Raw genomic sequence first — 12446 nt, 5'->3', positions numbered from 1 at the left:
TTCATCCTGGCTCTCCAGCAAATCATCCCAGTTTGGTGGAGGCGTTTCTCCGAACTTCCAGATGTCTTGATATGTGGGTGCCAGTGGCGTTCATAGGAGGCCGCTTTTTAAAAAATAATTTTTCAGACGGTTTTTGGGCCACCTCAAGTGAGGAAACTTTGGTAGTTCTGCAAAGAATGATTTTAAAACTTTGGTCACCTCCCAATGACCCCAGTCCCCAAGTAAACAACACTTCTGTAACAAAGCAACACAGTATAATTATGCAAAACAATCAGTTTCCCTTTTTGTAAACATTAGAGGTCATCTTAAACCAACCCAGTCAATTCTTTTAAAAAATACATTGTTATTGATATAAGCCATCCTTCGAAAAAATCATAAAAAAAGGTGGGGGGAGTTAGAAAAAATTAACCAACACAGTGAAAAAACCTGACAGTTTATGCAATATTCCACACTCAAGGTTGAGAAGGAAGGAAGATACCTTCTCATTAGCTCTTCTTTGGGCCCCGCTTGGTCATTATAATTTCATAGCCTGAAGGCTGAACTGAAGTTTGAGATATTTCATTTTTGTGGTTTCCATTTACACTGTTGCAGTCATTATTTATATTGTTTCCTGGTTCTTCCTGCTTCATTCTTAATCAGCATTACATAAGTCTTCCCACATTTCTCTGTGTTAATCACATTCACTGTTTCTTATGTTACAGGAACATATCATTACATTCTTGTACTACAACTTGTTTAGCCATTCCCCAAACGTTAACCCAGCCCAGCCATGAGCACTGAATGAATAGTCCTCCAACTGTTTTGAGTTATTTCTTTAAGGAGCATTTTGCAATTGAATCTATACAAATCTTTTGTCTGTTTTGATAGATTAATCCCCATACATTGTATAGTTTATAGGTATTTGAATGAGATTTTACTTTTGGTTATTATCCCTTGGATTTTGTTATCACTATATAGAAATGTCATTGATTTTTGAGTATTTCTTTGTAACCTGGAATCTTACTGAAGCTATTAATTGTTTCAATGAGTATCTTTGCTGATTTTCTAGGATTTTCCAAGTAAACCATCATATCTACAAGGAGGGATGGTTTTATCTTCTCTTCGCCTTTCTCTTGACTTATTGTTATTACTAGCATTTCCCAAACTATACCTAACGATAATGGGGAAAGTGGATATCATGGATTTACTTGGTGTTTATCGAGAAACATTCTAGGGTATCCTCATTGCATACGATGTTTGCTTTTGGTTCTGATAGATGCTTTTTATGATATTATAAAGGTATCTCAATGCCTACATTTTGTAGAGTTTGGGGTTTTTTTTAGCATAAATGTTGCACTTTGTCAGATGCTTTTTCTGCATTTTTGAGACAATGATATGAACTTGGATGTTTTCATTTTTAACATGATTTATTATATTTATTGATTTCCTAACATTGAGCCATCCTTGTATCTTTGTAATATTTATATTAATATTTATTGTAATATTTATATTAATAAATCTAATGTGGTTACAAATGAATGCTTTCTGTACTCTGTCTGACAAGAATTTATTTAAATATTCTGAATCAATATTCATTTATGACATAGCTCTATAATTTTCCTTTGTACATTATCCTTCCCTGGTTTAGATATTAGGACTATATTTGTCTCATAAAAGGAATCTGGTGGTATGCTTTTTTCCCCCAATTTTTGAGAATACTTAGTACATTCCCAAGGATGGGCATCCAGTTTGTTTCTAGTATTTTGCCACTACAGAAACTGCTGCTAAAATATATTGCTGTATACAGGACCTTTCATTTTATATTTGACCTCCTTGGGATATGGCCTTAACAGCTGTCTCTGGGTCAGTCAGAAAGCATTTATCAAGTGCCTACTATGTGTCAGGCAAAAGCCAATCCCTGCTCTCAAGGAGCTCTTGGTCTAATGAGTCAGAGGGTATGGACATTCTTAGTCACTTTCTTCTAATAATTGCTTTCCAGAATGCAAAAGGCCTCCTATCACATGTGGGAAAACTGAGGTTCAGAAAGCAGAATAGGGGCATCTAGGTGGCGTAATGAGTAGAGCACTGGCCTTGGAATCAAGAGGACCTGAGTTCAAATCCAGCCTCAGACACTTGACACACTTACTAGCTATGTGATCTTGGGCAAGTCACTTAACCCCAATTGCCCTGCCTTCTTCCCTCCAAAAAAAAAAAACAAAACCAGAAAGCAGAATAATTTGACTTAGGTTCCCACTGCTAGTTTATAATAGAACTTAGTCCTAGCCCCTAGTGCTCTGAGGCTCCAGGCCATCCCCATAAGACGTTGTTGTTCGGTCATTTCAGTCCTGTCCAATTCTTCGTGACCCCATTTGGCATTTTCTTGGCAAAGATACTGTAATGACTTCCCATTTCCTTGCCTGGCTCATTTTATGGATGAGGAAACTGAGGTAAACAGGGTGAAGTGACTTACCCAGGGTCACACAGTGTCAGAGGCTGGATTTGAACTCAGGTTTTCCTGACTGCAGGCCCAGTGTTCCATATTCTATATCCATACCGTACCACCTATCTGCTCCATCAGATATCTGCTCCCTTTTCTGAGAGGCAGTGCAGACAAAATGGTGGAATCAGAGTTAAAAGTCCAGGGTTTGAATCCCTTTCTTTGACACTGACTAGCTGTGGGACTGTGGGTGAATCACTTTATCTCTTTGAGCCTCAGCTTCCCCGCCTGCAAAATGAGGCTAATAAACATTGTGCTGTTTACATCACATTCTTGCATGAGGCTCCAATGAGATAATATATGTAAAATGCTTTGTAAACCTTAGAGTACTCTATAAATGTGAGCTATTATTTTTTCTTCCTCATTAAATGTGGTAGATGTTAAAAGCTGTCATTGTTTTATACCTTGGATAATTTTCACAAAACGCATCCAATTATAGGTTAGCATCTACATTGTGGGAAGGAATGCCTAAGCTGATGAGATCACAGACCCATTGAAGTATTTGACATTATCTCCATTCTGGCACCCAGCTAGAAATGATAGACATTTTAAAAGATGTGCTTGAGACTTCCAGGCATCTCTGCCAACCCACATAGCTACCTACAGGGATGGGGTCTGGCATGATGCTGGATTTTTTTTTTTTTTTGCTATGGGTTCTGTAGGCGGCTGAAAGTTGATTTTTGTTGTTGTTCAGTCATTTTCAGTCATTCCCAACTCTTCATGACCCCATTTGGGTTTTCTTGGCAAAGATACTGAAGTGGTTTGACATTTCCTTCTCCAGTTCATTTTACAGATGAAGAAACTGAGGCAGACAGGGTTAAATGATTTGCCTAGGGTCATATAGCTAGTAAGTGTCCTAGGCCAGACTTGAACTCAGGAAGTTGAGTCTTCACGTAGTGAAGTCTATTACATGGTAAAAAAAAAAAAGTGACCAAGAGGAGGAATTCAGAGAAGCCTAGAAAGACTCACATGAACAGAAGCAGAGTGAAGTGAGCAGAACCAGGAGAACAAAAGACATAGTGACTACAATTTAATGTCAATGAAAAGAGTGCAAAAAGGCAGCCAAACTCTCATTTTAATGACTGATTTTGATTCCTAGCATAGATGTTAAATCACCTTTTCATCATCTCTGTAGAGAAGTTGAGGGAATTTCCTTACTGAAGTCCCCTACCATGATGAAATCACAGGTCTGACGAACAATGACAACAGAACAACAAAAACCCATCTCACGTCAACTCCATGACCTCTTCCTGGAGAAGAACCACTTTGAAGGGTTGACCAAGGCAGCAAGGATGAATGTCAGCTCTTTGTAGTAGAAGGAATACTGAGCTTAGAGGGAAGAGATCCACAGCTGGCTCCATCTAACCCAATCTCCTCATTTTACAGAGGTGGAAAAGGAACCCCAGAGAGGTAAAGTCAAATGAAGTAAAGTCAACAGGCATTTATTAAGCACCTACTATGCACCAGGAACTATGCTTAGTGCTGTGGTTCGTGATGGCTGACTTCTTGATCAAAGTGGACTGAATTGTGGCAGAGATCAAGAAGACAAATTAGAGAATGAGTGGCATTAAGAAATATACTAACTAATAAAGATAACATTTATATAGTACCTACTGTGTGTCAAGCACTGTGCTAGATGCTTTACAAATATCTTATTTGATCCTGGCAATAACCCTAGTGCTATTATTAGCCCTGTTTTATAAGTGAGGAAACTGAGGCAAGCAGGGTTAAGTGACTTGCCCCAGAGTCACACAGCTAGTAAGTGTCTGAAATCAGATTTGAACTCAGACCTTCCTGACTCCAGGCCTGACATTCTGTGCACTCCCTAATAGCATCGGTTAGTAGCTGGTCTGTAAAACTACTTCCTAGTTAAACAGTTATTCCATTTATCTACCTCCCCTTCATAAATCTGTGGTCCCTGTTATCTGTCGAACACCTCCCCCCATCCCAATATTTGCATGTGTAAACATTCCCATACCAAGAATGCTTTTACTCCTCACATGTGCTTTTTGGAGCCCCCACCACCCTTCAAAGCTCGGTTTAAATGCCACCTCCTTCAAGAAAACTTCCTGGATTGCCTCGTTGTTAGGACTCCCCCATCCCCAGTTGGTTTGTGTTTATTTTTTGTAAGTCTTCGTACTCACCTTCATCTCAGTAGAATAGAAGTTTCCCAACGGCAGGGACTTTAAAGTTTTGTCTTTCTGGCCCCAGCATACAGTATACAGAAAGTGCTTAATAACTGCTTGCTGATTGATTTATTAGGGAGTGAGTGTTTTCAGCAAAAGATCTGATGAAATCATTGACTCTAAGATACGTGTCCTGTAAGTCTTTAATGAGCACCCTTCTAAGGAGGATATTGGGGGGGAGTTGTTTGCTTTTTGTTTTTGGTCTGTTCTTGTGATTTTAGGGAATTCATAGTGATCAGTTTAGGAATTCCAGAAACTTGCCTGTAACTTAAAGTCTCAGAGAGTCGTTGTTGTTCAGTCGTGTCTGACTCTGTGACTGCATTTGGGGTTTTCTTGGCAGACACTGGGGTGGTTTGCCATTTCCTTCTCCAGCTCATTTGACAGATGAGTAAACTGAGGCACAAAGGGTTAAGTGACTTGCCCAGGGTCACACAGCTAGTAAGTGTCTGAGGCCGTATTTGAACTCAGGCCTTCCTCACTCTAGGCCTGGGGTTCTATTCGTGGCACCATCTAGCTGCCCCTCAGAGAGTTATAGAGAGGTTAAATGCCTTATCTGTGGTCACAAAGCTGGTTTATGCCAGAAGCAGGGCTCGAACCCAGGTCTTCCTCAGTTGCACTTCATGTCTCCTGAGGAAGACTCTGGTGACTAGGGCAGACCATGGGGTTCACTCTCCCATACTGGGAGTCCCCAGTGGGATTACTGGTATAAAAAGAGCAGTTCTTCAAATGCTGTCACTGAAACCATTGTCAAACTGAAAACTTCTGGAGCATCAGAATGCAGAACAAACCTAGACATGACTTAAGTTCCTTCTTTGCTTTCTGGAAGCCTGCAGAGAAAGAAGCCCCAAGGTTCAGGTGACTAATGGGATCTCAGCATCATAGATCTACACTTGAGAGAAGGGTCTCAGAGGCCCTCTGGCCTGCCTCTCCCCGCATCATTTTACAGATGAGGAAACTGAGGCCAGGAGAAGGGAAGGGAAGTGCCCAATGAGATGCCCAATGAGCACAAGGTGGATTTGAACCCATGTCCTCTGCTCCAGAGGTGGTTCTCCTTTCTTTGTACCATGCTTCCTCTCTACACCCCAGAAGCAGGCACCGTTACTCCTCTTGGTTTTGGTTCACTGGGGATAATTCTTTGAAATAAACTGAGAAAGTTCCACCTCTCATCCTCCTTCCTCTGATGCTGCTGCTGCTTCAGGATCCCTTTTTCCGGGGGAGCTCAAAAAGAGCATTTCTGCCCCTGATGACTAGAGGGAGGTCCAGGTGGATCCTTAGCCCGAAGGGCCAATGCTCAGGCAGACAACATGGTCATCAGACAAGAGACTCTGCCAAACTGGTGGAGTCTGCAGGAATGCTTGGCCACTGGCTTGCAGATACAAGTCAAGTCCAAACAGGAATCTGAGCTGGACTGATCTTGCCCAGGAGGCCCAGCTGCTTCCATCCATCCCATGGTCAGGCCAGCCTGAGAGTGCTCAAGAGAAATGTGAGCCAATAGCATAGAAGGTGCTGTCAGTATGATAGGGGAGGGGAGGAAATCAACAGTTGTTTTTTCCCAGTGGTGGTTGGGGTGGGGGAGGGAGGGTTGATGCACATGAACCAGATGGTCTTGGTGCGGCTAAGGAAGGCTGAGGGATGGTAAGGGGCTGATGGCAGCCAGGTCAAGATCCTTTTAGAGCAAGAGAATGGCTCCCCCCAAACGCCCATCCATCGGCAGTGAGGATGACTGTATTCAGTGGATTCGAGAATCCTGAACGTAGAGCTGGAATGGACCATCTAGTCCCACCCCATCAGGAAACTGAGGCACAGAGGAATTACGCAAAGTCATCCAGGTAGTAAACAGCAGGGATGGAATTTGAACTCAGTTCCTCCATCACCAAATGCTAAATGCTTTCCACTCTAACATACTGTCTGCTATTGTATGTTTTAATTTACCCATTAGTAAAATTCAGGTAATAAGAGCACCTACCTCCCAGGTGGTAGTGATGATCAAATGAGGTAATATTTGTAAAGTGCTTTGCCAACCTTCAAGCGCCGTGTGAATGCTAGCTAACATTACAGGCTTTGTATATGTGGTATGTGCTTATGTGTACATATTGCCGCCCTTAGTAGAATGGAAGCCTTTTGAAGGCAGGGACTGTTACACTTTTGTCTTTGTATCTCCAGCACTTAGCCCAGATCTCGACACACAGCAGGTGCTTAATAAGTACTTATTGATACACTAATGCGTAAACCGAAGGCATCTATATGTACACACATATACATACATATATGTGTGCATGTGTCTACATTTATAACCTGAGGCAAGTTACTTAACCACTATGAGACTCAGTTTTCTCATCTCTAAAACAAGTGATGAGAAGCAGTGTGGTACAGTGCCTTGGAGTCAGGAAGTCTCACCACTTGGCAAATCCTCTGGGCAACTTCTCTGGGACTGTGTATCCTCCTCTTTAAAATGAGGGAATTGGACTGAGCTCCCTCCCAGGTCCGGATCTGTGACCCTGTGATTTAGACCAGCCCTCTCCTTTTTACAGAGGGGGAAGCTGAAGCCTAGGGGAGGGGGAGGAAGTGATCTGCCCAAGGACACCTAAGCCAGGAGCTCCAGGTCTGAGATTGGAAGCCGGATGCTCCCCTTCCCCACCCCCACTCCTTTCCATTGTCCTTTGAGATGATGACTCCAGTGTTGGTTAGCTTTGAGGCCATGGGCAGATCACGTCTGCTCTCCGCGTCTCATTTTCCACATCTGTCAAATGGGGCTAATGACGCTCTTCCAACCTCTCAAGACTGTTGTGAGGAAAGCATCTTGTAAACCTTAGAGTGTTAGATGGAAGGGGGTTACCAGTAATAACCACTCTGCATCTTCATTTCATAATGACAGCAAGTAATTTCCCCAAGACCATACAGTTGGTTAGGTTCAGAGTTGTGACTAGAACCCAATGAGCTTTTCTACTTTCCCCCTCCAAACCCTCCACACCTTTCCTTTGCTCACCCCCTCCCCGCACCATGAGTCATCTTTTTTAACAGAATAATAAAACTAATCAAGACATCATATATGCAGTGTTCCCCACCCATGGTCCCCCACCTCTGTCAAAAAGGGGGAAAGTTCACTTTCTCATTCCTTCTTCAAGGTAAAGCATGGTCATTATAATTACAAAGTGTTTGGGATTTTGTTGTTCTTTCTTTCCATTTTTCATTGTCACCAGTGTGTATTTTTGCCTGGTTCTGCTTGCTTCATTCTGCATCAGTTTTTTCATAAAAGTCTTTTCAGATTTCTCTAACTTCTTCCTATTCCTTGTTTCTACAGCATAGTAATATTCCGTGACATTCATGTGCCACAACTGGCTTAGCCATTCCCTGTCCCCGTTCCCATGTTGATTCCCCTCCCCTCACTATTCTGTCTTAGGCTTCTTTGCATAACCTCATTAAATTTTAGTGCTAAAGGCTGCTGTTGTTGGGTGTGACCAAATGTATCTAAGCACAGAGTATGGTTTAGTCATTATGTAAAAAATGTTCTCAAAAAACCCTGGAACAACAAGCCTTGGAAAAGAGGGTTGGAAAAGCTAACCTTGTGTTTTTGTGATCATTTCACAAAATCAGATTTTGGCCAATTGGCTTTTGTGTATTAAATTGACTTGAAATGTTCAGATTCTGTCTCTGGAGATAGAGAAGATAGACCCATCCACCCCACTTCCCCCACTATGCTCATGGCCTTGACTTGAGCCAACCTGCACTAGAAGAGCTGGCTGATGTAAATGTGGTATTAGATGACCCTGTCCCAGAAGCCCTTGCACTTCCAATGGAAAGAAATTCAGAAAATTAAGTTTAGTGAAAAGAGATGCTTCTTTTAGAGAAGAGAGGATTTTGTGTGGAATTTAGAAAACGTGACCTCTTGCTCAGTACATCCAGTTTGGTCTCAAGATCCCTTGTTGATCTTAGAGAAGGAATGTTCTATTTTCAGCTAAATCTGAGGGCTAGGTCCTCATAACGACCACAAGAAGGCTTAGTGATGGCAAGTAACGCATGCGCTGATATTCTCACACATACCCTCTTAATTAAGACACTGCTTTAGTTCAGGATGATGAAAACACAATTTTTTATTTCATTTATTTTCTCTTTCTGCTCCAGCCTCCTCTAGGAAGTCGGACCCCCTAGAACAATGAAGAGTGTCGCCAAACCCTGGAACATAACAGTAAAGCAAGGGACTCATGGGATTGAGCGGGGTCGTCCCCTCACTCCAGCTACGTCCGGCATGAAGACTTCCAAATCTTCTACATCACTCGCTTTTGAGTCAAGACTCAGTAAGGTAGTGATTTTTTTTAAAGCACATGCCAAGTTTTGGTGATAATTTTGAATATTACCTAGGGTGAAGGATGGGGGTAGCTACTCTTCTGCCCGGATAATGTAAGTGAGCATGTATAGGCAGGCTGATCCGACTGCAGGGGAATCGACCAACAGACATCGAGCACCTACTATGTATCAGACACTGTGCTAGGTGTTAGGAATGCAGGGGCAATGAATGAAACAATCCCTGCCTTCAGAGAACTTACAGTCTATCAATTGATCAACAAGCATTTATTAAACATCTGCTACTAGGCCAGGGATACAGTGGAACAATCCTACTCGCCAGGAGGGGAAGGGTGGCAGTGTATGGATAGGGAGGAAGAGGGAGAACAGTCATCCCCCCAATATCCCAAATGTCTGTGCTTTTGTTAGCTTGGGTAACCTTTCTTCCTGTGTGGACTACAACATATAATAGTAAATCGCTTCTTCAGTTGCAGCCAGATTAATCACCCAGTGCCTGTCTTTTCAGTAAGACACTTCTTCAGTCTCTAGGCATGCAGAGACAAAAATGAAGCATTCTCTGCTGACAAAGACCTTATCTTCTAACAAGAATGTAAAGGAAATATGAGAAAAGAGGTTGTGTGAACTTGTTTACAGTATTACTAACTCTAGAGATACTTCGGAAAGGGAGCCTGTAAGATGTACATAAAAGCTTACAACTCCTGCAAAAATCCTACCCCTATGTTTCATTATGGTGTGTAGGTGACTCTATACTCTGGAAGAACCTACTAGCACTAGCAGGGTCTACCAAGCTGGAAAGGCTTTGAATGTAGGCCTAGCAGCAGGCTCTATGTCTCTTGTCTGAGGCTCAACTTAATTAAGTTCAGAGAAGCGCATCATTAGAAGGTTATGTGCCAGATCATCTTTTTATTTTCCCTTTTTGACTAAATCAGCTTATGAATGCAATCTGTTAAAGGAGTTCAGTTTAATTGAAGCATTTATTAAGTGCCAACTATATGCTTTACTTAAAACTAATTGAATGTCTACAATAAGTCTTGTAGTGATGATATGATACCCTGGAAGTGGAAAGCCACCAGCCTGCCTAAGAATTTAGGGTGGAACTGGAAAACATGTGCCTATCGATAGTGGGCCTGTTGGTGGCTGCTGCACTTCCAGCCTAGGTGAGCTAAAGAGACATGGTCTCCCTCAAAAAAATAGATGCCCTGAATTTAATGTAAATTAAAAGGCAGTTTAAGCACTTGAAAACAATAACATGTCTAGAATACAATAACATGTCTAGCCATAAGGGACAGTGAGTCCCTGAGGAGTGGTGTCCTGACTCACTGTCTGTAGAAGTGCCTGTCCTGGGAATTCATTATAGAGGAAAGAGCCAGAGTAAAGCAAATGAATGCACTAAAGGCTGGGACTGCTCATTAATCCTGCTCAGTATTTTGTATAGTAAGACTTAACATAGGAAGAAAACACAGAACATTCCCCCCATCAATATCCCTGACCATCCCATCTCCATCTGTCATCATAATATCCCTTTCTCCACCCCTAGCCTCTCATCAGCCCCTTTGGGAGAGAGGGAAGAGAGATAAACAGGGATAGTGGATAAAGAAGGAGAAGAGAAGGGAGAGGAGAAGGAAAAGCAAGAAGAGAGATTTCTGTGTACTCAAAAACGAAGAGAAGAGAGTGTAACTCGTTGGGAGCGAGGAATGTCTTTTGTTTTTATTTGCATCCCTGGCACTTAGCATTAAGTGCCTGGAATATAGTAAGTGCTTAATAAACACTCTATCTATCCATCTATCCATCCAGGCATCAATCATTTACCTGTCCATATATCCATCTGTCTATCCATCCATCTATCTATCCATTCATCCATCAATCTATCATCCATCTATCCAACCATCTATCCACCTATCTATCCATCTATCCATACATCCATCTAGCTAGCTAGCTAGCTATTTCTCTCTTCCTATCTACCTAAATGGAGAGATCAGACTGTCACTCCTCTTTTCTGGAAGGAATGGTAGAAGAAGTAGAGAGAATGAGTGAAGTAAAGAGGAGACACATTAAGACCATTTGCAACTTGGGCCAATGGCCTGTGAGTGTCACTTGAACCTTTTTGTGTGTCAAAATGCTACTCCTAGGTGACAAGTGTGCAGAAGGAGATATCCAGGTCATTTCTCCTTCACAATCAGAAAGAAAACATGAGAGAGATAGAAAGGAAGACCAAGACACTGGAGCCAGACCAGAATTTTTAGCTGAACAGCCCTCCAGCCAGGGTAATTTTCTAGAGCCTTGTCTCAAGTATTAACTATTTATGAAAGATTCTAACCAGATTCTGGCATATCCCTGAATAGTAAAGTCCATGTTGTATTGTGAGCAGTGGTTTTAGAACTCAGAATTTAATATCTTAGAGAACCTCCGCATAGTCATATCTTTATTGATGAGAAGTAGACTAGTGTAGTGGATAGGGAACCATCCTTGGAGTCAAGAAGACCCAAGTTCAAGTCTTCTGAGCCATACTGGCTGCGCAACCCTGAGCAGGTCACTTAAATCTTGGTGCCTTTGGAAATTCTCTTCAGACTACAGGATAGTTGATGATATACATTGGGAGAGGGAGTTTCTACACTGGCAGCTCCTTACACCAGTGGATCATACATCCAGTCCTAAACCAAACCAATCCATTTTATTGACATCTTTTGTTCTGACATCAATTTTATATCCAAATCTATCCTTTGTCCCTTCTCTACCCATCGGGCCACCAGACACAAGATTTTTTTAAAAGAGAGAAAAATAGTTTAGTGAATCCAACAAACAGATCTGCCTCCATACAGAAAGGCTCCATGGAGAAAGAAGGGATATCTTATTTCCTTTTCATTTGTGAACTATTTAAATGGTTCCCTTTTATAAACTTTCCCATGCAGGTGCCCAGTAGCTTAAAAAAACAGTGAAGAAATAAAAATGTTTATTGAACATTATCAAAGCTTCAGCTTGACCAAGGTACATACATGTATACAGATCTGTTTCTATAGCATGTTCTATAGCATGTTTTTAAGGTATTTCTCAATAGAATTGAATCATTAATTTCTACCATCAGGGAGTATGTATGCTATGGATAATGGTTTAGCAAAGGAGACTGAGGAGGCTTGGTTAGAGAGGTGGGAGAAGAAGGAGAGAGAGAGAGGGAGAGGGGGAGAGAGAGAGAGAGACAGAGAGGGAGAGAGAGAGAGAGAGAGAGAGAGAGAGAGAGACAGAGGGAGAGAGAGAGAGACAGAGAGAGAGAGAGAGCTACGTTATAAAAACCCACAGAAGAGAGAATATCCAGGAGGAAGAAGGTGGCCACGAATGGTACATGCTGCAGAGAGGTAGAGGAAGATAAGGATTAAGAAAAGATCATTGGAATTGGCAATTAAGAGATCACTGACAATGGTGGAAAGAGCAATTTCAATTGAGTGATGAGGTTGGAAGCCATACTGGAAAGGATTGAGGAATGGAAG

General features: G+C 41.9%; 1 protein-coding gene across 1 annotated transcript in view; it reads left to right on the top strand.

Moving 5' to 3' along the window:
- The window catches only part of SPECC1 (sperm antigen with calponin homology and coiled-coil domains 1), a 354946-nt gene that overhangs the window by 78505 nt on the left and 263995 nt on the right, over nt 1-12446 (top strand). Inside the window, exon 2 of the mRNA XM_036767682.1 lies at nt 8785-8962. Coding sequence (XP_036623577.1) covers nt 8816-8962 — 147 coding nt within the window. The 5' untranslated portion in view covers nt 8785-8815. The remainder of the gene's footprint in view (nt 1-8784; nt 8963-12446) is intronic.

This window comes from Trichosurus vulpecula, chromosome 7 (genome assembly GCF_011100635.1).
Source record: "Trichosurus vulpecula isolate mTriVul1 chromosome 7, mTriVul1.pri, whole genome shotgun sequence".
Lineage (NCBI taxonomy): Eukaryota > Metazoa > Chordata > Mammalia > Diprotodontia > Phalangeridae > Trichosurus > Trichosurus vulpecula.
Note: the sequence above shows the minus strand (reverse complement) of the source record. Positions and strands in the feature narration are given on the sequence as shown.